Below are 27749 nucleotides of genomic sequence, written 5' to 3' on the forward strand. Positions count from 1 at the left end.
TTAGATATCCAAGCACAACTTGGGCAATTCTAATATAGCTAATGAAGAGAACATGGTGTATTTACAGAATTATTTTATTTTACCTTTCTATTTAAAATTAATCTAGGAGATGAATTATCCTGTAGAAATGCCTGTGACTCTAAAAGATGTTAGTTTTGACTGAAACACCTAAATGGTAGATATGAAAGTTGGAATCACTAAACCTCATATAAATTACTACCCCCCCCCAAAAAAAGAAAAAAGTGCATTTCCAGGATTTGCATTCATCTGCTTTGTTAGACTATTCATTCAATATGATTATTATGATTATTCACTTCTTGAATGTCTGTCAGTCTGCAAATTCTAACTAAGAAATATGAGTAAAGTCAAAAGCAAACATAATATTATGTATAGAAGGAATTAAATGGTGGTGTCCTACAATATTTCAAGAGAGGTGAAAAGGTGATGTAAGTTTCTCTCATCTGAATTAAAATTTTGGCCCCCCTGCTGTCATAAAGACTTTTATTAGATATGAAGAAAAGAAAAAAGTGACAGAAGAACTACCCAAAATATGGCATGCTGCTCAGCCTGTTATCTCATAATCACCAGTATTCAGTGTTGCAGACAGCAGTACATTAAAAAACCTGAACTGATTAACAAATAACTTTATTTCTGGGTGACTATCACAGAAATAATCAATCAATATCTTAAAACTCTATTATTGTATGAATTTATGATTTTTTATTAGAATGTTGCTGAAAAGGGAACTATGTAGTGAATCCCTATTCTGTTGTTAAAAAATAAAATAATCCAGCAGTCATGTGATTAAGAAACCTAGCCTTTAAACTAATTGGAATTATAGACAAATCTCATCAAATCATTTAAAAATTACTGAATTCAACTTCCATAATTGCAAAGAAAATGCAAAAAGTACAGTTTCTAAAGAGTTAAAAATAACTGGGCAAACTATTATTGTCTAAAATATAAATTGTTTAAAAAGAATAATTTTTAGGGCTGATCTAGGAATTTTTGTACCCAAAACCATGCACTTTGTATGGTTTATATTGTCAGTTCTGTATGTTTGGTTAGCGTGTGAAACTTCCTACACTTGCTTTGAAGTATTTGTTTGGGTGGTAAGAGTTACAGAAAGCTGTTACATGACTTAAATGATCTATCCACTCAGGCAAGTAATTCAGCATGTAAGGATCCTGATTAGTCTCATTAAAGCCAATCACAGAAATCCCTCTAACCTAGTGGTCCAGGATCACACCACACAGCAGCAGTTGTTGAGGTGTACGTACTGGCCGAAGTAGCTGTGCATTATCACAAGCAAATCACAAGCAAACTTGGAAAAAACTCCCAGCCTTTCCTGATACTCATTTAAGGACAGTAGTCAGCAGAAAGCAGTCAAAATCACTCTGGAAGTTATAAACTACTACAGGGAATTAACTTTGTCCTGCTTCATTCCTAAAAAAAAAAGATGTACATTACAGTCCTGTAAAATCTTAAGAGACATACCATATTTTCTTTAAGAAATAGCTTTTCTAGGTAATATGTAAGCATTGTATTGTTGTAACGTGTCTGCAAGAGAATTGGAATTGTCTTTCATTCTCCCATACCTTTCCCTTCTCTTCCCTCTCTCTCCCTCTCCCTCTTTTACTCTGTTTTACTTCTCTTCCTGCTCTCTGGTTTACCTTTTTAGCAATACAAGATCAAGACAAGCTACAAGGCATTTGCAGCAATCCCTACAAACACATTACTTATGGAACAGAAGGTTAGTGTCTGCTCAAACACATGGGAATTACATTGTATATTTGAGACCATTCAACTTTACTTACATATTCTGACATTTCTGTGGGGGATATTGCAGAATATAAACTCTGGGAACTAACTGCTCAGGATTATAATTCCAACCATTTTTCAGGGTCAACCACTTTCCACTGAAGATCAAAGCCTTCACTAATACGAATTTCTGCAAATAAATTTACTGTAAAAAAAAAAAATCTGTCCTAAATAAATTGCCATTTATGGCAATATTTCAAAGTCTGTTTTGTTACTGGGAGGTGTCTGGAGCACTGCTATTCTGGGACCTACCAATCAGTAGGTCTTGGTCAGTTAATGATTATTCAATGGCTATGCTTATACTAGTAAATTTAACAACCCAAGCCATGCAAATTTGACCAGCTGTATTGTTAAACTGTGAGAAAAGTCCTGGCCATTGCACTGGCTTCTGTTAACTACTATTCTCCCAAACAGCTTCCCTGAGCACTTCAACAGTTAGCGTGGGCCAGGGGTCCAGTCCCAGTACTTAGTTTGGGGAAACAATCCTTTTCTGTAGGGTAGGATGACAGATCCAAAGAACAATCTTTAGTACATTTATTTACTACCAAAGACACAGACAACAAAGGCTGGGTTGTATAGTCCCTATTTAGATAATGCAATTTTGGAAGTCAATTAAAAACTTAAATTTTGCATGAACGGATCAAAGTACCAGCCAATGTCTATTTTAAAAAAGGTTTCCCCAAATCAGTTTTGCAGCAAAGAATAGCCCACTAACTTTAACAAAAATTGTCTATAATGAGCAATGAGCAACGAGCTAAGTTTCTTATATGTTTAAAGACACACTTCATTACTCCGACATCCAGTTTACAGCTTTATCAAAAAAATCTTTCTGTTCAGGACCTATTTCAGGAATTTATCCTCTGATTCATTTGTGGAAGATTAAGCATTCGTAACTACACTTTTAAATACATATTCACATATACAGCTTAGCTGATTTCTCTAGAATTGTACAGAGCCTAAAGACATTGGTAAAAATTAACTGTGTAAAAAATCTGAAGGTGATAATTTTCTCCTTGAAAATTACTGATTTTGATCTAGTAGTTATCAATTAACTGCTATAAATACCTTTTTTTTTAAAAAAAAAAGAGGGACATTCCTTTCTTTTCCAATGTTCTTTTAATCTTGATTTTTTTTTTATTATTATTTGCAGAAAACCTGATCCTTCTCTTACTTAAATCTTGAATGCACTAATGAAGGTTATGTCTGCTTTAACACACAATGTGGTCCAATAGAAATGGCTCTGTAGAGGAAAATAGCTGATGCAGGGGATCCTACGCCCCTACAGAATGTCCTTTGGGAAGGTTTTGTTTGGGCAGAGTGCCTGTTAGTGTCTGGAAGCATTTAGTGGACTCTTGAAGTAGCACTTCATGGGTGACTTCATCCGAAAGGCATCAAGTTTGTGCACTCTAAGACTGCACTGCTCTGCAAACCAAGCCAGGTGGGTGACTTTGAGCAGGATATTCACTCTAAAAGCACACTCCTGATGTGAACTAGTGGGTTAATGTCAGCCATCTGATTGCACTTTTTCAGAAGAAAGGGGATTCCTTTTGATGGACTTGCTGATGTTCTCCAGGGCATTGACTCACAACCTGCGTGTTACTTCTCCCCAATACATAAAACTGAATGGTACGGTCTAATGCCAGTATCTGTAGAAAAAGTAATGACTCAAAAGGTACCTGTGTTTAGATAGACTTTTTGTTATCTGCCACTTTATTGAAAATACTAGCTTTGGTGTACCCTTCAGTAGTGAAAGCACAGTGACGTAAAACTAAAACAAAACCAATTTTCTGCTACAGGATTTGCCCTCAGGAAAGGGTCTTGACTAATTTACTTTGTAAACTGTATGTTTCAGCATGGCCTGACTACATGGTTTCTCTCATCTTGGGAATTATGGATAATAATCTATTGATCTATACCAGCAGCTAATTATAGTGCTCCTAAACTAGTGTTGTTGTGTTAGCTGACATGCATTTAGAGTATGGCTCTTAAAAGAAACACGAAGGAGTTACATGGCACAGACAGACCCCATTGTACCAAGACCTAATATACAAATATTCTCAAAAATACTGGAGAGGGAACCACGAAGGAACTCATGCTCCGTTGTAGCTCAATGACAGTAACTATGTTGCTCCCATTTTATGCAATGCGCTTTTATGCACTGGGTTAAAAAAAGAGAAATTCAGGACAATAAGGTTTTAACTACATAAGTGATGTTTTATTAACATTAAAATAATGGTTATGTGGAGAAGAAGTTTTTTGAGTAGCTTTTTTTTTTAGCAAGGGTAGAAGGCACGCAATATCTGCAAGGCACAGATATTACTGAGCTGAATGCATGATTAGGAATACATCATCTGCCTAAAGTTCTAAAAAAGTGTTTTGCTATGCAACTGAACTGGAAAAGCACATTCTCAGGAGTAAAATTTTTCCACTGTCTGAATAATTATATTACTTAATTTGAGTGGTCATGAGAAATAAGGTTAGTCTGAACTGTGTTGTGGGTGATCCTAGTGACAATTCATATGCAGTATTAATTAGATCCCGTGACAGAAAACTGCCACTGATATCTCATGGAAGGTATAATGCTTTGTCTGACTCAAAATTATTTCCTTGTGTCTAACTTTCTCAAGTCATAACTTTCTCAAGTCATTTGCCCAGGGAGGTGGTGGAGTCGCCATCCCTGGAAGTGTTCAAAAAACGTGTGGATGTGGCGCTTCAGGACATGGTTTAGGGGACATGGTGGTTCTGGATTAATGGTTGGACTTGATGATCTTAAAGGTCCTTTCCAACCTAGTGATTCTGTGATTCTGTGATTCTGAAGTAAATTTTTTCTTTTACGTGTGTGTAGATGCTTTAATTTCATCCAGCTTTTTTCAACTTATTCTTATGAATCCATTAGGCTAGCATCATCTTAAGAGTTTTTCTAGAACACGTTCCTCTTATCCTCCAGTACTCTTGCTCAAAGCGAGTTGTTCAAATCTGTTCATTAACAGAGAAGAAAAGGCTTATTGAATATATATGTGTATACTTTGGCAACCCCAGAAGTGGCTTAATCTCACAAAATCTTGTAACTGGCATGTTTTCCAGCTGTTTGAGTTTGTATGAACCTGATGTTCCTCTGTTGTGGTTTAGCCCCAGCCAGCAACTAAGCCCCATGCAATCACTCCCTCACTCCCCCACGGTGGGACGGGGGAGAGAATTAGAAGAGTAAAAGTGAGGAAATTCATGGGTTGAGATAAAGACAGTTTAATAAGTAAAGCAAAAGCCGTGCACACAAGCAAAGCAAAACGAGGAATTCATTCACCACTCCCCATGGGCAGGCAGGTGTTCAGCCATCTCCAGGGAAGCAGGGCTCCATCAGACGTCATCACTCCGAACGTCCCTCCACCCCTTCCTTCTTCCCCCAGCTTTATATACCGAGCATGATGTCATATGTTATGGAATACCTTTGGCCAGCCTGGGTCAGCTGTCCTGGCTGTGTCCCCTCCCAGCTTCCCGTGCACCCCCAGCCTGCTCGCTGGCAGGCCAGCACGAGAAGCTGAACTGTCCTTGACTACTTAGCAACAACCCAAAACATCAGCACCTTATCAACACTTTCTCATCCCAAATCCAAAACACAGCCTCACACTAGCTTCTATGAAGAAGATTAACTCTACCCTGGCTGAAACCAGGACATCCTCACATCATCTGTGCTCTGCTCAGGAAAAGCCCAGTCCAGCATATGTCTTGGAAGATTGGGCTGTAACTTCCTTCACAGCTGGAAGAGCAAGAAGTTTTTTTTAAGGGACTTACACTCAGCATGGTCAGGCTCTGTCAGGGAGCGGCAAGAACAGGCTGCTCCACAAGGAAGGTGAACTGAGAGATGGGCTGACAGCAAGACTGGCAAGACAGTGTCCTCACCAGCAAGGGCACAGCTCCACAATGCCTGGGCAAGGAGAGCAGAGATGGTGATAACGAAATGGTGGTAACCATGGTCAGTCAGCAGTGCCATCACAGCCACAGAGATTCATAGTGATGAGGCAGGTCCACAGACTGTGATAATGAACTCTTCAGCCCAGCTGATGATAGGATCCACTGGGTAGAAAAGGAAGCTGGAAAAGTTTAATGTAGGCATAAGGAAAAAGTTTAACAGAAAGAATTAATTAACCATTAGAAAAAAAATCTGGAGGCTGAAATGGGCTCTTTGTCACAGAAATTGAAAAATCAAGACAGGGCCTTTTTCTGGCACTTCATACAGTAATTCCAGGCAATTCTGTGCTTTAAAGAAAAGGTCAGACTAGGTGATCACTGTGGCTCCTTCTGGCCTTACTAGCATTGAGTCAGTGAGTCACCCCTCTACTGACACTCACTGTTGCATAGCTTCTTCAGTTATATAGATGTGATCACAGTCTAATTCAAAATTCCATTCCTAATCAGATAGTATTTAAAAAGTAATACATCTATTATTTAGAGATTGTATCTATCAAATATCTATAAAAATATCTTTCAGTCAAAATATATAGTGATGAAGAGTTCATTTCAGGGAGCTACAGAATAATTCGTAACAGTAGAGAGTCTCTTAGACCAGATCCTACTTCATCTTCAGAATTATGTCAAATTTGAGATGTAATCCAAAAACTTTTGGATGCCTTGGAATTGCAAACCAAAAAAGGTTTCTCTTAACAACTAGTGGTCTTTAGTCTCGGCTGAAAACCGGGGCCAGAAAGACTGTGGCGACACAGACGGAGCTCCCGTTCCGGCACGCGGCTGTCCAAGTATCCGGCTGCAGAGAGTGCCTGAGCCTGTCGGTTGTTCCAGAGACCGACGGGGACGCTACCTGCGTGCGGTGCGACCAGGTCAGCGACCTGCTCAGCCTGGTAGCAGAGCTTAAAGAGGAAGTGGAGAGGCTGAGGAGCATTAGGGAGTGTGAGAGGGAGATAGATTGGTGGAGCCACTCCCTGGCGGCCCTGAGGCAGGGGCAGCTGGTGGAGGCTCCACAAGCAGCAGGAGATCCCCTGTCCTCTTGCTGCCGGGCAGAAGGAGAGGACCTAAGAGATGAGGGGAAATGGAAGCAGGTCCCTCCTCGGAGAGGTCAGCGAATTCCCTCCCAGCCTCCCTCACCGTCCCAGCTGCCCTTACACAACAGGTATGGGGCTCTGGAACATGAGGGACAGGAACATGAGGACCCTGACAAATGTCTGTCCGAGGGGGTGCCTAGGGTGAGTCAACGAGCCCCACGCATCAAGACGTCCTTAGTTAAGAAAAAGAGGAGGGTGATTGTTGTAGGTGACTCCCTCCTAAGGGGTACAGAGGGCCCAATATGTCGACCAGACCCAACTCACAGGGAAGTCTGCTGCCTCCCTGGGGCCTGGGTGAGAGACGTCACCAGGAAACTCCCTGGTCTGGTTCGGCCCACTGATTACTACCCGCTGTTGGTCATGCAGGTTGGCAATGACGAGGTTGCGCTAAGAAGCCCAAAGGCAGTCAAAAAGGACTTGAGAGCACTGGGGCGACTGGTCAATGGAGCGGGAGCACAGGTAGTGTTTTCGTCAATCCCTTCAGTGACGGGGAAGAACGCTGAAAGGAACAGGAAAGCACATCTGATCAACACATGGCTCAGGGGCTGGTGCCGTCGTCAGAATTTTGGGTTTTTTGACCGTGGGGCGGTTTATACGGCACCGGGCCTCCTCGCAGCTGATGGAGTGCAACTGACGCCGAGGGGCAAAAGGATTCTTGCTCATGAGCTGGCAGGCCTCATTGAGAGGGCTTTAAACTAGATTTGGAGAGGGGAGGGGCTAAAACCGGGCTCACTAGAGTTGAACCTAGGGGGAGGTTCAACGTGCCAGAGTTGAAATCGATAGCCCGGCTCAGGTGCATCTATACCAATGCACGCAGCATGGGCACCAAACAGGAGGAGCTGGAAGCCATTGTGCAGCGCGACAGCTATGACGTAGTTGCCATCACAGAAACGCGGTGGGATGCTTCTCATGACTGGAGTGCTGCAATGGATGGCTATAAGCTCTTCCGAAGGGATAGGCAGGGAAGGAGAGGCGGTGGGGTGGCTCTGTATGTTAGGGAGTGTTTTGATTGCATAGAAATCGAAGATTGTGAAGACCAAGTAGAGTGCTTGTGGGTAAGGATGAGGGGGAAGGCCAATGAGGCAGACATCCTGCTGGGAGTCTGTTACAGGCCACCCAACCAGGATGAAGAGACGGATGAGACATTCTATAAGCGACTGGCGGAGGTCTCGCATTCGCTGGCCCTTGTTCTTGTGGGGGACTTCAACCTACCGGACATCTGCTGGAAGTATAACACGGCAGAGAGGAAACAGTCGAGGAGGTTCCTGGAGTGTGTGGAGGATAACTTCCTGACGCAGCTCGTGAGTGAGCCCACCAGGGGAGGTGCCTTACTGGACCTGCTGTTTACAAACAGAGAAGGACTGGTGAGAGATGTGGTGGTCGGAGGCCATCTTGGGCTTAGCGACCACGACATGATAGAATTCTCGGTTGTGAGGGAAGTAAGGAGAGGGGTCAGCAAAACTGCTATCATGCACTTCCGGAGGGCAGACTTTGGCCTGTTCAGGTCACTGGTTGAGAGAGTCCCTTGGGAGACAGTCCTGAAGGACAAAGGGGTCCAGGAAGGCTGGACAGTCTTCAAGAAGGAAATCTTAAAGGCGCAGGAGCAGGCCGTCCCCATGTGCCGTAAGAAGAGCTGGCGGGGAAGGCAACCGGCCTGGCTGAACAGGGAGATTTTGCTGGGACTCAGGGAAAAGAGGAGAGTTTATCACCTCTGGAAGAAGGGGCAGGCAACTCACGAAGAGTACAAGGATCTCGTTAGGTCAAGCAGGGACAAAATTAGAAAGGCAAAAGCCCAGCTAGAGTTCAGTCTGGCCACAGTCATAAAGGATAATAAAAAATGTTTTTACAAATATATTAACAACAAAAAGAGAGGCAAGGAGAATCTCCATCCCCTACTGGATATGGCGGGGAACATTGTCTCCAAGGACAAGGACAAGGCTGAGGTACTTAATGCCTTCTTCGCCTCAGTCTTTAATAGCCAGTCCAGGTATCCGCAGGGTATTCAGCCCCCTGAGCTGGAAGACGGGGATGGAGAGCACAATGTACTCCTCATAATCCAGGAGGAAGCAGTCAAGGACATGCTAAGCCACCTGGACACCCACAAGTCTATGGGGCCTGATGAGATCCACCCGAGAGTACTGAGAGAGCTGGCGGAGGAGCTTGCCAAGCCACTCTCCATCATTTATCAGCAGTCGTAGTTAACAGGGGAGGTCCCAGAAGACTGGAGGCTTGCCAATGTGACGCCCGTCTACAAGAAAGGCCGGAAGGAGGATCCTGGGAACTACAGGCCTGTCAGCCTGACCTCTGTACCAGGGAAGATTATGGAGCGGTTGGTCTTGAGAGTGCTCACAGGGCATCTGCAGGACAACCAAGCGATCAGGCCCAGCCAGCATGGGTTCATGAAAGGCAGGTCCTGCTTGACCAACCTGATCTCCTTCTATGACCAGGTGACCCGCCTAGTGGATGAGGGAAAGGCTGTGGACATTGTCTACCTGGACTTTAGTAAAGCCTTTGACAGCGTCTCCCACAGCATTCTCCTGGAGAAACTGGCGGCTCGTGGCTTAGACGGGTTTACTCTTCGCTGGGTGAGGAACTGGCTGGATGGCCGAGCCCAGAAAGTTGTGGTGAACGGCGTTAAATCCGGCTGGTGGCCAGTCACAAACGGTGTTCCCCAGGGCTCGGTTCTGGGGCCGGTCTTATTCAATATCTTTATTGACAATCTGGATGAGGGAATTGAGTGCTCCCTCAGTAAGTTTGCAGATGACACCAAGTTGAGTGGGAGTGTTGATCTGCTGGAGGGTAGGAGGGCTCTGCAGAGGGATCTGCACAGGCTGGATCGATGGGCAGAGGCCAACTGTATGAGGTTTAATAAGGCCAAGTGCCGGGTCCTGCACTTTGGCCACAACAACCCCATGCAATGCTACAGGCTTGGGGAGGAGTGGCTGGAGAGCAGCCCGGCGGAAAGGGACCTGGGGGTGCTGGTTGACAGCTGGCTGAATATGAGCCGCCAGTGTGCCCAGGTGGCCAAGAAGGCCAACAGTGTCCTGGCCTGTATCAGGAATAGTGTGGCCAGCAGGAGTAGGGAAGTGATTGTGCCCCTGTACTCGGCACTGGTGAGGCCGCACCTTGAATACTGTGTTCAGTTTTGGGCCCCTCACTACAAGAAGGATGTTGAGGTGCTGGAGCATGTCCAGAGAAGGGCAACGAAGCTGGTGAGGGGGCTGGAGCACAAGTCTTCTGAGGAGCGGCTGAGGGAACTGGGGTTGTTTAGTCTGGAGAAGAGGAGGCTGAGGGGAGACCTTATCGCTCTCTACAGCTACCTGAAAGGGGGTTGTGGCGACGAGGGTGTTGGTCTCTTCTCCCAAGTAACTAGTGATAGGACGAGAGGAAATGGCCTCAAGTTGTGCCAGGGGAGGTTTAGATTGGATATTAGGAAAAATTTCTTCACTGAGAGGGTGGTCAGGCATTGGAACAGGCTGCCCAGGGAGGTGGTGGAGTCGCCATCTCTGGAAGTGTTCAAAAAACGTGTGGATGTGGCGCTTCAGGACATGGTTTAGGGGACATGGTGGTGCTGGATTAATGGTTGGACTTGATGATCTTAAAGGTCCTTTCCAACCTAGTGATTCTGTGATTCTGTGATTCTGTGATTCTGTAAGGTCCATGCAGGGGAACTTGGGTTTGCTGTGTTTGTCCAGATACACACCACCATGCTGGTCGGGGTGAGCTTCCCTTATCTGGGCATCCTTTTGATGGGAAGGAAACCTGGGCATACAGGCTTAGTGGGGAGAGGCACTGCAAATATTCTGCTCAGACGTCTTGTGGTCTGAACTGTGGTGAAACTGGGATGATGAGGTGTGCCATGAAGCACATCTGCTTCACAGTCGAGGCTTGGCCCACACTTAGCAAGTCTTCTGAAAAGTACTAGGTGTAACTGGCTATGGATGGAAGAGGTGCAAATGAAAACACTGTTGACTTACCTGGCTTGTATTTATAAACTAATTACAAGTAGAGAACTATAAATTTCAAATACATGTAGGAAAATATCTTCCATCTTAAAGAATATATATTTTAGGTTATTGATTTTGTCTGTTTATGGTTGTTCTTCACGTGTTTTCTTGTCACAGTGCAATTTGGCTAACTTCAAGAGAGTCTAAAGCTGTCTTTCCATATGATGTTACACTTCTAGGAAAACTCCACAGACGTAGTAATTGCATCTCATCACAGCAGACTGCCAGCAGTGCAGTATATTCCCTTTGTGGAGGAAAAAAAGAAAAAAGAAAAAACCCCCACATTTTCATCCTCATGCAGAAGAAAAAAAGAGGGTGGATTTTTTTTCTTCATGAAAAGAAAGAAATGCAACAGCGGAAATATGGCAGTGATGTGCTAGATTGGAGACCCAGCTTTAAATTCTTGCTTTGAGGGATCTCTTACCTACTGTATTATCAAACATCTATTGGTAAAGGGACTGATCATGGCAAATGCAGATTAAAGTTGCTCGTTGAAATCATACAGCAGGAACTTGGAAGCCAAATTTTCCCACTGTCAGATGGTAGACCTAACGTCTGGATAATTAGCTATTATCAAGCATGTCAGCACCTTTGTGGACCTGGAATGTGTTTCTGACAACATCTTGTTGAGAATGTTTTGATAAAAAAAGATTTTAGTTTTCTCCAAGTACTTCTGGTGTGCACTTACGAGGTGAATTACTTGCTTCCAGATTACGTGTTCATGTCAAAATGCTTCTCAAGACTAGAGATAAATACCTACTGGTAAGAATGAAAGGAATTAATTTGTGCAGTCATAGAATGATAAAGGACCTAGTTTGTCTGTAATTATAACCAAGAGTGCCAGTGTAGGAGCAGACTATGAGCTCCTTCTTCCTTTCAAAAGCCTTGTAGCTTTTAGTATTAATTATTTTATAAGAGGAAAAGTAACCAGGTCTTTTCAGTGTGATCTCCCAGAATCTTCAATGTATAAGTTAAAGGAACTCATGATATGTGAAGTTCCGTTATACAGAATGATTTTTTGGCACGTGCTGAGGGCTTAGGAAAAGTTATTGATGGGAGAAATATGCAAGAGAAATAAAGATGAGGAAACTTCTTGGCTTTTGTTCAGCCCAGGGTTTTCACAATACGGTAAGAAGGAAGCTGTGTCAGATCCAGGTTATGATATTCATTTTTTCTCCTACTATTGATGTGGTTCATTGGTGGATGAAACAATGTTCTGTATTTCCTCTATGTTGCCAAAAGCTTTCATTCTTCTAACAAAATATTTGAGATCCTGTTCGGATCATTTACCAGTATCCTTTCAGCTCTGATACGGCTTTAATAATCAATTAGCTTGGGGGGAAGAGGAGGAAAGGGTTGTAGTCATCGTTGACATCAACAGCATATATGTAGCACACCCCCAAAGTTGCCCTTTGCAAGGAAAAAATCAGTGGTTCAGCAAATGGTTATTTCATCCGAACATTTAAGTTCTGTCAGAAATACATTTTAATTCTCTAAATTGCAGTCGTCTTTTAAATTGTGGTCCCACTATTGTTTTTCTTACATATTCAAAAAATTTGAATGCCTAAATAGGAATGCTCCACTTTTAATATTGTTAGACCATCAGCACAGGAAGTGAAGCTTGAATATTGTTGATAGCACTAATCAACAGTACTGTAGATAGCACTAATGTTTTAAATTAATCATAACATTATTGCATAATAACTCCAGTAATGAGTCAGAAATGCTAGTGGTACTTTTTTAATCTCACATTTTTCTCTATGCAAAAATGTAAAAAAAGCCCTCATTGCTGGAAAAAAAGATTGAGTTGTATGTTGAAAAGCTAACAAGAGATTGAATGGAACTTTTTTTATTTGTAGGGGTGATAAGGATGCCTAAAATCTAGTTTTCTCATTTTTTTCTCTTTTATTGGAGGACTTGGGCTATTCAAATAGAAAAAAGAAAAAAAAAAAGAGATATAACAGTGAAAGAAATTAGATGGATCACTTTGAAGATTAAAATTTTCCTCCCCTAAAAGTTCAAAAAGGAAGAACACTACAGCCTTCTCTAGCATGGCTCCTGCATGATGACTGTGTCTCAGGGGGATGGTGGAGTGCATAGACCTCAGTGTTGCTCATACCTGAGTTCTTTAGTCAATGAAGGCTCCAAAATGCAAAGATATTTAGGTACCTAATTTCTACTGAAACTGATGGGCGTTTGGTACTTTAGAGTCTTGGTTCTGAACAGAGCTTATGTATGTGGCGGTAGTTCCTCTAGAAAGATTCCTCAGTATCTTCTGGGTAGTTGTTTCTTACCCTTGATTGTGTTCACCCTCTCTCGCAGCTCTGGTGAATTGAAGATGAAACAGAAACAAGTATTTTTTCTTAACAATTACTTTAGTATGTTCATTACCTTACTGGTTTCTTGGGGGTTTTGAGAAGCTTAGAAAATTCTCCATTCTGAACCCATGACTGATTAGAATTTCTTGGTTTTCCTAACTCACATTCATACTTGTCATCTCTCCACAAGAGGATGCTTTGGCAATCCTGGCCTTAGTACAGGGGAAGGAATGACTCTTCTACTTCATTTTATCACTTCATTTTATGTTTGTCAGGAAGATGTAATCTCAACTGAAGCTGAACTAGGGACACGGTACTCAAGTGTAGTACTGAGTGCTCTTTAGCTGAGCCCTCCTCTTCTGCAAGACTGTTGATGTGGGAATTTACCTGGGTAACAGTGATGAGACAGCAGAAATGAGAAAAACTATTTATAATCTTCTGTCTTGGCATAAGATTGCATTAATTTCTGCATGTCAAAAATAACTGTTCTTTTGCTTTTTTCCTTTTGAACTACAACTACACCAAGGCCAACAGGTTTGTCTAGAGCTGAAGGGGAGGGAAGAAACCTGTTTGTAAAGAAACCACTCTTCATTTTTTCTTACTGTACTCTCTGATAGAAGACATGGTGTCCCATAAATATGCTTCTGTGCAGGATCATTTGTGGATGGCATTAAAATAATATTAAAAGTAAATTGTCATTAACTTTTCAGTTAGTTACACATACATAGATGTATGCTGTCAGTAGATGGACAAAGAAAGAAAAAAAAATTGTACTTAGCAAAATTAAACTCAGAAATAATTACTTAAATATATACTTATTTTCTTTTTCTTAAAGATTCTGCCATTTTCCTCCCAGCTCCACATATGCCTTCTGTGGCTGGCAGCCCTCATACCCACTGCACTGGGATCAATCCATTCCCATAGAATCTCATATGCATGAAAAAGCACTTTACTGGAATGCTCTTTTTTTCTCTTGCTGTAATTTATTTTTTTCAAATAACTTGCAAAATGAAACTTCAGCAAATGTAATGTGTTAAAAAAATCCACAAACCCTGCAGATCCCTCCCCTGCAGTCCAGCTTCACACATCAGGAGGCTTCCAGAGTAATTTTTGGTCTCGGCAGAGAGTTTATTAGAAAATTGCTTCAAAGCAAAAATGGGTGACGGCAGTGAGAATATGCCTTGTAGATTCTGGATGAAGATGAAAAGGGAACTGAGCACTGGAGTTCGGCTTTTGAGGTGTTTCATGAGTTTCTTGATAAAGCAGAGCGATCAGCAAACTGATTCCCACCCTTCTCAAACCTGCTCCAAGCACAGGCATAGGAAAGCGGGAGGTATATTCAAGCACAAGAAGCATATGTTTTGTTTTGGAGAGACTGCATACCTGCTTAATGTGATAGCACTTATGTATAGCACATATTTCGCTTTATACATCTCTGATTTCAGGCTGAAATCCAAAACCATTGAGCACTGTTTTTGTTGCAATGTGGAATCACCGTCCTCTTTAGACAGGAGGCACTTTTTAAAGAAAATGTCTACTGGAGGAAAAGAAAGGGTCTCCTGTGTGCTTGGATCCCTGCCTTGTCCACTTGCTTGAGAGCCAGGGGCTTTCTGCCGATGGTGCGCGGCAGGCAGCCCCCGGCCCCCCCACGCTACATTTACCTTACATGTAAAAGACAATTTAAACTGGTAGTTTCTGATCTCTAAAAGTAGAGGCAATTCACCTGGCTTGAATACTCTCTTTCCCTCTCTGCAAAGCCCTCTCTAATTCAGAATCAGAAGTTGGTAACCTGAACAACCTTACTAGGCCTGTAATTCCTTCTTTTTCCATCTTTCCATGGTGAAACAGAAAGTGCCACCTTTGGAAACATAGTATTGCAAAATGTCTATGTTTGCTTCGTTTTTAAAATTTTGAACTCAGTATCACACCAAAATCTTTTGAATTGCAGGCATTAGAAGAGCCAACCAAGACTGCTAGCGTGACTGAAGGCACTGCTTTGGACACCCATTCAGAGGTAGTCCTTTGAATATATCTCTTTCAAATCTCTATTTGAAAACAAAAAAACCAAAGGTTAACTGAGTGTTCCATCCCCCCTTATCAGATGTGCTCCCCTGCCCAGCTCAGACAACAAACAGAAGAGCTGTGTGCTGTCATTGATCAAGTCCTGCAGGATCCGTTGACTATGGTAACCCATCAGTGTGTGGGACTGACTTTTTTGCTTCCTTTCCTTTTGCTTCTTGTCATTAATAAGTCTGTTCTCTGTTGAAAATTTTCTAGCGCCGATGCGAGTCTTCTCCAAGTTTTCTACAGATGAGTACGGAGTCAGATATTGGCAAGGTAGGTGAACAAGCCCACACATACACCAAGGCCTGGAAATAGAGGAAAGGGGTTTTTGGCAGAGAAACACATAAAAAAGTTAATGCATTCAAAATACCCTGCACAATGTCTGGTCCACCATGCAAAAACAGTGCACAGAACCAGCATTCCTGAGTGACTATATTCAATATACCCTTCAAATTTTATTTTCATTTTTGAAAATACTTCTGTCAACCAGTACACATTGGCGGATCGGGCTTCAGGCAGCTGAAAGACAGAAGAAGCATGATAGTAGCTGAAGCAGCAGGTAGAGACTGTTATTGAGAGAATGTTTTCCAATGCCTGCACTGAATCTGAAGTGGTTAAAATGCTGCTGCTAAGTTAAGCTATAGCATCCAAAACCTAGTTCCTTGGGCAATTGAGAATTGAGCCTTGACCAAATGGAAGGCATCTGTTAACAGTCATGAAACCAAAAAAAGGGCACAAAAGGTGAATTTAACGGGATACAGCACAGGGACCAAGCCAAAGGTTGTGAGGCCCTCACAATGAGAGAGCAAAGTGCTTAAACTGAAGGTAGAAGAGAGTTATAGACAGGAAGGAAAAAAAAGTGTATGTTATAATAAATAAATGCCTCAGAAATAACATGGCTTAGTCAGATGAAAGCAAGTTCTTGCAAATGAGAACATGGAAAGCTGCCGTTTCAGGTTATTTTGTGAGCAAATATAACTTAAATTTCATGGGGTAACCACACCTATGGCTATCTACTACTAAGCATTTTGTTATGAGAGTTCTCAGAGATAATTTACATGCCATCATCAATAGAGTGGGATCAATGGTTTAGGGCAGTAAAAATGAAGTAGTATTTTCTGCAATAAACATATCAGGCAAAGATTTAATATAACTTATTCTCATGTATTGCATGAATCTTCCTGGAAAACTGAAGTTTTCTTGAATTTGAGCAATTAATAACTTGTCACAATGGTGAAAATCTCTTTGAGTTACTCCTCAGTAACTCTTTGCTCTTAATATATTTATTTTGTACAAGGTGTCAACAACACTGCAGAGAGCAGCTGGACGTGAAACCAGATATGTAAGTATTTTCATAATTATACTACATTTTGCATGCAGAAGTGTGTAATTTTCCTGCTCTTGCTACAATATTGGGTGAGTCTGCACAGGCATCTCCTCATGACATGAGGTGTTCACTAGTACAGAGAAGTGAGTATGTTAGAGCTCTAGCAACTGAGACTTGAGATATCTTCCCACTGCTGTAAATCCATCATGGCGAGAATCTCTTCAGTGCGGTGTCTATTGATAATTTTACCTGTGTGAATATGATGTTAAAATTAATTTCTTCACACACTTCTTTGTTTTTGTTTGGTTCAAGCATGGGGTTATTTGGCAAACAAACTGTTAGGGGTGCCGAAGGGTACATTTGTTTGGACTCAGCCTGCACTGCAGGGGACTCGCTTTGGAAGTCCAATAGTTCTTGCCTATCCATCAGAATTTGGGGTTGACCCAAATACTTCTTTACAAGGTATAGAGCTGCTGAAAACCCACGGTTTATCCTTAGATGAATAGAAGCTGTTTTGACACATATTCACGCATTCCAACGTATAAAGAATATCTCTATATTGAATCATCTGTTCAATTATTGAAACATTAAACCCAATTAACATTTTAATTTTCACTAGCATACAGTTACTGCAGGTTCCATATTTTACTCTACACTCATCTTGTGGTGAGAAATCTCTGTTTACATTCAGCATTTATATTGAACCCCAAATCAAAGCAGTGTTGGCAAAGCAATAGGGGCCTTTCAGTTTTATACCAGCACAATGCTTGACTGATCAATCCAATTTTGCTTCTTGAATGTGGGGGTATGTGTATTTTATTGCATATTGTGATTATTACTTGACAGATTGTGCTGGCTCATACTAATTAGAAAGGATATTGGAAAAGAGCTTTTTAATGAAATAAAAGAGAGTGTTTCAGAGGTAGTCTGTGAGAAAGAGTATATTTAATACTACTCCAGGACAGATCTCCAGCTCTCAAAACTGTGGCTGACATATACCATAAATTCAGGCATCCAACTTACATGGCTAGCGATACACTTAGATTTTCTTTGCTGGAATAAAAAAATCACTCTTTCTTCCCAGTAAAGGGAAGATAACTATAGTATATTTTGTTATATATATAAAAATTATATACATTTATTTACATTTATTTTTTATATATGTGTGTGTAGTATATACATATCTATATGTATTGTATATATACTAGATACCTATATATAGGTATATATGTACTTATATATATAGATATACAAACTATATACCCCAATGAAATATTATTTATGAACACACACATATAAATGTGTAAGTATGCACACATGATAATATTACTCATTACTTCAACAGTTTATATGGTGTAGTAGACTATACAAATGTATTGAAATAACCTGCCATTTAACAATTGAAATGACATAGATTTGCTTTGGCCACAATTACTTTTTTTCTTCCCATGCACTTCAGAAACTTAATAAGGATATAAATGACTCCATGAATAGCAAGGGAGTGTATAAAAAGTATGGAAAAATGTCTGACTTCAGTGAAACTACAAAAGTTTGTTCCAGCTGACAGGTAAATACAACAGTTGTCATTTACCAACTTTTTAAAATTTGTGCTCTTTGATATGATACCATTCACCATTTTATAATAGTGCATCTGTTGACACCAAGCTGAGTGGTGTGGTTGACACACCTGAGGGACAGGATGCCGTCCAGAGGGACCTGGACAAGCTCGAGGAATGGGCCCATGTGAACCTCAGGAGGTTCAACAAGGCCAAGTACAGGGTCCTGCAGCTGGGTCAGGGCAATCCCCAGTATCAATCCAGGCTGGGGGATGAAGGGATTGAGAGCAGCCCGGCCGAGAAGGACTTGGGGCTACTGGTGGATGAAAAGCTGGACATGAGCTGGCAATGTGCGCTCGCAGCCGAGAAGGCCAACCATCTCCTGGGCTGCATGCAAAGCAGCATGGCCAGCAGGTCGAGGGAGGGGATTCTGCCCCTCTACTCTGCTCTGGTGAGACCCCACCTGCAGTCCTGTATCCATCTCTGGAGCCCTCAGCACAAGAAAGACATGGACTTGTTGGAGAGGGTCCAGAGGAGGGCCACAAAAATGCTCAGAGGGATGGAACACCTCTGCTGTGAGGACAGGCTGAGAGAGTTGGGGTTCTTCAGCCTGGAGAAGAGAAGGCTCTGAGGAGACCTTATTGCAGCCTTCCAGTACTTAAAGGGGGCTTATAAGAAAGATGGGGACAGATTTTTTAGCAGGGCTTGTTGCAATAGGACAAAGGGTAATGGTTTTAAACTAAAAGAGGGTAGATTTCGACTAGATATAAGGAAGAAATTTTTGACAATGAGGGTGGTGAAACACTGGCACAGGTTGCCTAGCGAGGTGGTAGATGCCCCATCCCTGGGAATATTTAAGGTCAGGTTGGACGGGGCTCTGAGCAACCTGATCTAGTTAAAGATGTCCCTGCTCACTTCAGGGGGGTTGGACTAGATGACTTTTAAAGGTCCCTTCCTCATGAGGTTCATACTGGGCCACTCCTCGAGCTTGCTCAGGTCCTTCTGGACGGCATCCCATCCCTCAGGCATGTCAACCACACCACTCAGCTTGCTGTTATCTGCAAACTTGCTGAGGGTACACTTGATCCCACTGTCTATGCCACTGATGAAGATATTAAACCATGACTCATGATGACACTGTTGTCACCACCAATGCAGAAGTAGAGACAACAGGTCCAGGGAATGATTAATCATCTCTAGCACTTGGGAGACCACATCCAGAGTTCTGTGGCCAAATCTCTGCAAGGTCTTTGTCACAGGGGATCAAAGTAAGAGCATGTTCTTTGCTCTCCAAGTGTGCTGGAATTGCTTTTCTGCTTGAAACTGTGAGAGGAACATATTGTTCAGTTGATAAAATCCCACTGTAGCGGTTCTTCTGCAGAGGGTACAGGCCATAAAGGCACTGCCTTGTCTTCTGTTACAGCTATAACATGTAACCATTTTATCTACTACTTCTTTTAACACCACCCTGAAGAATATTCACATTTTAGAGTCTCAATCTAAATCTAAATCACACCTACATGAAGGAAGGCATGTTATCTGTACAGAAGCACTGTGTTATCCAGTGGAACTCCTACAGAGCTTGAAGGAGTTGATTGGAGGGAATAGTGCATCAGAAATTCTGAATCTTACCACTGCGTGGACGAATAAGCATGTGACACACTATTATTTCACATATGCACACAAATACTTTCCATTTCACATTTCATTCATGTTTTATGTGAATTTTACATTCACATTTACCCTTGATCTGGAAAACAGGGCTTCTGCTGTTCAATGTATGCTCAGAAAAAAGAGTAATGCTTGAGTAGGATTGTTCTGGTTTTCATAATGTAAAGTCAGAAGGGTGAGAAGGTTGAACTGAGCTCCCAATACAGTCAACGGTATTAATAACACTGATGCTGGAGATCAACAGACAATGGCAGGGTCAGAAATATCAGGATTTGTGTTTTGAGATTAGATAGAGGTGAAAAGTGAAATTTTGTTGCACTTGGAAAGAGCATCCCTAAAATTTTAACAGGCATTCCTATTTTATTATACTTAGAAATAAACTGGAAAGTGCGATATTTTAACTTGTCTTATAAACTGCATGTCACTGCATCAGTGGTAAAAGCTTCTGTACCTAAGCATACTGCTGTCCATGGATTTTTCTTCTGTAATTGCCATAAACACTATTATGTTTTATGTAATACTCTATATATTTACCATTTTTGCAGGCCAACCTTTACAAATCAGCACCTATGGTAACAGAGAGTCAGCTGGTATGTATTGCACAGCTGTGATATGCTGTTTTTCAAAATTTATGCAAACACAAAAGTAATTACTGTTTACTTTCTTAGTCCTTTGAAAGAAGCTGCAGTCAATATCCTACAAAGCTGCATTGCTTCTACAGAGCTGCATTGCTTTCTTCTGCACTGAATACATGCCTGTTTTAAGTAACTGTAAATCCTGACACTACTTGTAAACCCATGGACCAAGTGACAAACTAGAGGGTCCTACTGAATCTTGAGGTGTGTGACAACTATAGAGTCCACTGCTGGTTCTTGGACTCTTTTAATATTCCACTTCTACAATTTTGTTCATATGCAACAACTTTCTGGCATCTATTTTCTTCTTACATGCTGGTTTAAACCAAAGCTGGCTTAACTAGTGAAAAGCAAGGGTAAAATCAAATAAAGAAAGGGAGATTATGCATCAGGTGTTCATTTTAGCTCTGATCACAATTTAGTCTTGTTGGAGACAAACTTTCTGAAGAAGGGTCAGAAGAGAGGTCTGTCCAAGTGACAGACATCACTAATGAATGCTTAGGGAAAAAATGAGATGTAGATGAGAAATTTTCCCCATTGTATATTTCAGGTAATAGAATTTTAGGGACTTCCTGAATCAATTTCTGCTGTTTAATAAGTCTTGACCACTTCTTCTTTCATGAGTTTTTCCAGTTACTTTTTGAATCTTGTTATACTTTAGTCTCTACAACATTCTGTAGCAACAAGGTTTGGATTTTAATTATGCATTATGTGAAATAGTACCTTATTTCTTTGCTTTAATCCCAGTACTTGATCTGAGTTCTTGTACTGAAACAGCAAATAATTGTTCTTTCTTCACTTTCTAAATAATATTAATGATTTTCTAAGTATTAACCATAATACTCTACCAGTCACTTCTTTTTCTTACATAAAAGTCAAAATTGTTTAGTCAGTCTTTGAGAAGTATGGATACTGGCCCATACCTTTCATGATCCTTGTTGCCCTTTTCTATATCTTTTTCAGGTTTTTGGTTTTGAGATTGGGAGGCTAAAAGCATAGACTGCTCTCGTCTAGCTCTGAACACAGTGCTTCCTATTTACATGATGACATGATAAGGTTCTTTACTGTTGTTCCTATTCCTTTCTTAACAATTCCTAGTAATTTATTTAGTTCATCTTATTTGTACTGAGCAGTAAGCCAGTGTTTGCATAGAACTGTATACAATAAACCCAAGATATAATTTCTGAGTAGTAAGAGCTAGTTTCTGAGCTAACTAGTTGATCACTGCATGTGTAAATTTAGGATGTAGTTTAGTTTTCCCATGTGAAATGTATCAACGTTGAATTCAGTTAAGTTTCACCTGCCTTTTTGTCATTCATTCACTCACTCAGTATCATAAGATCTCTCTACGCTGATATTTTGTTTTTACTCCCCTGAATGATTCAATATTACCAGCAAACTTTGTCGCCTTACTAGCCACTCTTTTCTGGATGATGTAGATCCATAATTCAAAGCCCAGATCCCAGAGGGCATCTCTGAGGAACTCTATTTATGACTTCTCTCCACTGTGAAATTTAAATGTTTATTCCAGCCTTTTGCTTCCTATCTTTTAACTGGTCCATGGGAAATATTCTTTTTTACTCCATAGCAGTTTCATTTCCTAAGTAGACCCTGCTGAAGGACCTTCACTAAAGCCTTTGGAAATCCATGTACATCATGGCTGCACACCCACTGCACTTTATGCTCTGTGAGGCAGCCTCATTTTGTTATCCCTGGTCATGCATTTAGGGACCCAGTGAGAAAAAAAAACCAAAACACTGAGCCTCACATAAGATGGTCTGTTGATTCCCACTTGGTTTCAACTAATGTGTATTCCTAGATGCTGAAAGATTCTCATATTGCTAGTTTAAACATAACCTACATCTGCCATATCAGCCAGATTTCTTGCCTCACTGACTCTAAAATAATTAAAAGATTTATTGGCATGAGTGCCCTTTCAAAAGACATTCACTATTATTTATCTATCGTCATTAGTTAATTAGTACACACTAATTCTGTTCGTTAGTATAGTTTGCTCCTACTACTTTGCACAGCTTGAAAAGTCACACACAATGATTTGTGATTCTTGGTCCTCTTCAGGATCCTGCAGTAAAACCTGCCCTATAGCTGCCACTTCTCATTCTTCTGGTGCTGATTATGTCTGAAATTAAATACCACAATTCATAGTGTGGCAATTTCACACTGGAATTGCTTTACAACTTTGTTTATTCCTTGCACTTTATTTGCTCATTTCATCAATTTGTTCTCAAATCTCTCTTATTGACACTGTACTTGAGACAGTCCCTCCAAATTGTTTCTTTGCCAGTGTGAGAATCTCCCTAAGTCTTCCTGTGAGGAAAGGTGAAGTGAGGAATTAATTTTCAGCCCTGGTCTGCTTTTCTTCATGCATCTTTTTTATGTCTTGATTATATCTACTGGCCCCATAGGCTTTTAGTTGTAAGGAAATGTAACAAGATTTTTTTCTGAAAGTCTTTCTTGGCCTAATATATGAAGTTTTTATATTACAGGTTAGATTTTTTCATTTTTTTCTTTTTTTTTCTTCTAGATTGTATTTGAACACAACTTTGTGTCTTTTGAGCCTTTTCTTCCTTATTCCTTTTTTCACTTTCCAGCACTTCTCTTTCAACATCCCAGAATTTACTGATCTCTTAAACTCTTCTTATTAGCTGATGCACATCTTCTCTGAAACATTACTGTCTTAAGCAGTATTCTGGTCACTTACAACCATTTCATCCTTTTGACAGCTCCTTAGATTTTTTTTCTTGTTTTTTTTTTAATAGTTATTTTAATTATTTAACTATATATTTTATTTCACCTCTTTTAAATTGCAGTCACTACAATGGAAATCTTGTGCGTGCTTTTTGTTCAGACAGCAGTGCTGTCTCTGAGCACATTGTGATCTCTATTCACAAATGATGATTCTTCAGTAGTAGATTTTTACCTAGAAATTTTGCAGCATTTATGATTCAGCCAATTACTCCTCCTCTTGTGGAGTCTCTGACTAGCTCTACCAGGGACCGATTATTTATGGTGACCAGAAATGTTGTATCTATACCTCTCAACTATGTGACTTTTATGCAATAGACAGGCGAAACATTGGGCATGCCACCGTGAGTCTCATCAACAGATTTTCTACTCTTTTAAAAAATGACTATGAATGACTCCTGATAACAAAGTGGAAAGCCTTACACAGCACACCAACATGACACACAATATTGCCATTATCATTAACAATAACTTTTTTCTTGATATATATATCATGATTGCATGATATATATATGTCATGCAAATAAAGCAAAATTCACATGGGGCCAGTCACCTTGGTACCATTGTTCTAAGTCTTTTTGGTTCAGATATTTTAATGCTGTATCAGTCATCCATGGTTTTTGAGTGTGCAATGGAAGGATTTATAAAAATATATTTATATACAGAAATAGTAGAAAAGGAGTCATATATATTTAAAGCAAGTACAGAACAGCATTTATGTATTTTGTGTGCAGGTTTAAACGATAGTAGCAGAAAGAACACTGCAGTTTCTTGCATGAGAAGGATTGTGGCTATGAGTTGCAGGGACTCGAGGCTGGACAGAAGATGAGTTCAAGCATTTCAAAGGAAGAAAAACATTAAACAAAGATAGATAACAATCCTCATGGTCTGGTCCAGTAGTTAAATCTGGAGTCTTTCAGTTAATATAGACGTATTTCTATGGCTTACTTTGTTCTGGGGTATTTTAGAACGTGACTTGGCAGTATTTTTTCTCTAATTAATTCATTTTGAAGCACATGTATTACTGAGGTTCTGATATTTCCTACATTTAAAACTATTGACCCCAAAGCTCCATGAAATGAATTAAACCATGGTTGAGAATATGACATCTCAGGAATTACAGTGTGATTGCTTTAAAGTAAAATAGTACTAAATTCAGCATCTTTTAAGATCCAATTCAGGTCAGAATGACATCAAATACAACATTATTGTCAGGTCCAGCATAAAATCAGGGGTCATGGTGCATCTATCCACCTAAAATGATTTCACGGTCTTTGAGCACTGACAAATGACTTCTGGAAGGCAGTGTTTGCCATCGGTCTAGGTCTATACTTTGTCAAACACCAAAATGCAGGCACTGCTGAAGTGAAATGTGTCAGTTATACTGAGGAGTGGTCCATACAGAGCCATCACACAGCGAAGTAGGAAATGAGAGATTCCTGGTAACCATAGGAAAATGTGGGTGAAGGGAACTTAAATGTGCTGAAAGAGTTTCCTAAAGAAAGGGAAGGAAACAGAGAGAGAAGCAGAGAGCGGCATCAGTGGCAAGGGCTTGCTTAGCCCCCTCCTTGCCCCCAGCCTGGGCAGTGAGCAGCGCCTGGGCAAACCTGCTCCCTTTTCCCGTCCCCTTCCCCCAGAACAGCAGCAAAGGTGAGTGCCTCCTTCACACTACTTTACTGTAGGTCTGTCCCGTTTCTCCAGATGTTGAGAAGAAGATTCATTCCTGTACTGATTTTAGCTCGGTTTAGTTTAGCACAGGGTCAGTGGAAAGCATGATACGGTACAGTATCAGACATCTTGTTGAAAATTCAGCTGTTTCTTGAAATGCAAATATTTCAGGAGGAACAAAAATAAAGACAACTTGAATTCTAAATAGCTGACCTAGTCCTCTGTGCTCTGGTGCAAGACCTGCTGCTGCTTCAGCATGGAGGTGGAGAAAATAATTATCCTTCCTTCCTAGGCTTTTCAAAGCAATGTGAATAATTTACTACTTAGCCAGAGGAAGAGGAAGTCCTTTTAACCACAGTTATATGACTTCACACCTTCAAATGTAATAAGGGAGAACCTTGTTGTAGACTGATACACTGCCTGGAATGTTTTATTGCATTTTTGCAAGTGTAAGGCTTCTACAAGGGAAAATAAAAATAAACTGATACGTTCCATAACATATTTCCCTTGGTGAAGACTAATTTGTGGCAGAAAGGAAATAGAAGCGCAAAATTTTAAGGTGATTCACAGTTCAACTAGACAAAGCGTCTATGTTTTTATTGTAAGGGCAAAAAGCATCTTTTTGCAGACAGTGGAGACTGCAATGCTCCTCCATGACACAGGAGCCAGCTCCTCACTACCTGAAATCAGGTGCTCTCAACAGTTTAGAGGCTCCTCAGGTGACTCTGGCTGCTCAGTGCTGACAGAAGATGGCCGCATTGCCTGGGGTGTGCTGCATTGCATACTTGCCCCACCTACCTCAGGGTCCCTTTCCCCAAAACTAATGAGTTTTTTGGAAGGGACTGGGAATGGTTCCTCCCCATGAGGCTATTCTTTGGTTATCCCGTTTGAAGCAGAAGTCTTCAAAGACTGCAAGAGACTATTTGTACAGAAAAGTTGGATGTAAAGGCTGTGTAGGCAAACAGAGGGACTTGGTGCTTGCTATTTGTCATGCGAGGTCTGATGGACTCAGAGCAGAAAGCAAAGAAAGAGGGCAGCTGGCTCTTTTATCCCAAACCTAGCTCTCCTGTTTTGTTATTTTTTTTTATCTGATCATGTCATATTTTTTTAATCATTTGCCTGGTTGTCACAGAGCCAGGCTGCTTCAAAACAGCACTGCATCGAAAACATATTAAAAAGCCAATTCCTTGTTAAACATTAAGAGGCAACTTTCTTGTTTACAGGAAAACCGTTCAGGTATCCAGAATGACTTACTGCCTGTGTAGTGACACAAAGCACCACAAGAAGGGAGTACAGCCATTGCTAGCTGTCAAAGAAGGGTCTGGCCCTACCTATTTTGGGGATCTCTGAATACCCTGGATAAGGGGAAGTCACAGTGACTTGGATAGGAGAAACATGGGACTTAGAGGATTTTAGGCCTCTGCTGAGAGGAACGGGGTTGCAACTGGGACCTTACTCACCGGTTTCAGCAAGATCTCATGGAGAACCGGTGCCATAATAACAGAGGAAAAAATTAGAGGTGAACATGCCCCTACGAGTGCCAATGAGAAGTTCGGTCTTCTGACTTTGGAGTGAATATCATGCACGGCTCATTTTCATACAGCCAAAATACCTTCTGTCCCAGAAGAAGGGTGGCCATGTCCATGCTGCCTATCAAGAGACACCCTGGCCCACCCTACCCTCCTATGTCTGACTGTGCGCCCATTGACCCGGGCCAAGGGAGCACCCAGGCACCGAATCAGTACAACTGATCATGGGTCAGTCCTGGAGCTTGTGTCTCGGCCCTGTGTAATTTGCCTATCGGGCTCTAGCCACGTGAGGACAATCGGCAGCCCATTGCAACCATAACAACCTTTACTGTTTTGCAGTGCTGTTGTAGGAAGACCAACACTTGCCTTGGCAAAACTGTCTCAGCTGGTTTTCTCAGCAGTGTCAGTTGTGCTATATAACTTGTCAGGGAGCTAATAAAGTATTTCAAATTCTGGTTCCTGGCTGATAGCCACCATCCTGTTAGCTGAGTCAGACGTAAACATATGATTCAGTCAGCACTTGAGTGTGTAATGTTGTTCAGAAAATGCTTCCTTAAAAGCATTTCTACAATGTGCTTTTGGGAGAGGTTTCCTACATAAGGAGACTCGCTTATCCTTGATGAGTTCAGGTACCTCAATGGGCTTTTAATTGCATGGTTACATGGTGTGGAGTGCTAGAAAGACACACACAGGTCCTTTGTCTGCATAATGATGACTTCATAGTAACTGTAGCATTCTTTTTATTTTTATACTTTATGTTGAAAACAAGGAGTCTTTCACTTTCACAAACTCTTCTCAGAAATCTTGGACAGAAAATAATTATTTTATGGTGAATCCTACGAAGAAATAGTCATGAACTATGTACTGTAAGTTCATTAAATAAGCACTGTATCTTTCACTAAATTGATCTTCTTGATGAAAAAGTTTAAGTTTTACTCTTTTAGAAAATTTAGTATCACCTCATGGCTTATCTTTTGCTTTCAGTTGAATATGTTTCTTCTTATTTGATGAGGCGGATGAAAGGTCCCCAACCTGTGGAAAGGAGGGAGGGGATAAAACACAAAGCTTTGTGACAAAGACTGCCCATTTTCTATGGGGTAGCCATAACAGAGAAAAATATAATTGAGTTATTGAAAAGTTTAAATTCAGGACTTCAGTACTTACCAAATTCCAGTGAGAATGTACAGTTTTTTCTTTCTTTTCTTTGCTTACTGAACAATTTGTGTATTTTAAAATTATCCCCTAGCCTCAGTTTAGAGTTTATGTGGCAATCCCTCATGTCAGACTTTACTGTAAGAATTCTGAATATCACAGATGTACTAAATTGACAAGT

General features: G+C 41.0%; 1 protein-coding gene across 1 annotated transcript in view; it reads left to right on the forward strand.

The window, feature by feature from the left end:
* Positions 1-27749, forward strand: part of MLIP (muscular LMNA interacting protein) — a gene marked incomplete at both ends in the record, with an annotated part of 119573 nt that overhangs the window by 63161 nt on the left and 28663 nt on the right. The window contains 6 exons of the mRNA XM_081997100.1: positions 1682-1753; positions 15149-15214; positions 15302-15385; positions 15478-15537; positions 16562-16606; positions 20364-20408. Of these exons, the coding sequence (XP_081853226.1) occupies positions 1682-1753; positions 15149-15214; positions 15302-15385; positions 15478-15537; positions 16562-16606; positions 20364-20408 (372 nt within the window). The remainder of the gene's footprint in view (positions 1-1681; positions 1754-15148; positions 15215-15301; positions 15386-15477; positions 15538-16561; positions 16607-20363; positions 20409-27749) is intronic.

Source organism: Phaethon aethereus (genome assembly GCF_964289735.1).
Source record: "Phaethon aethereus genome assembly, chromosome: 3".
In the NCBI taxonomy this organism is placed as follows: Eukaryota; Metazoa; Chordata; class Aves; order Phaethontiformes; family Phaethontidae; genus Phaethon; species Phaethon aethereus.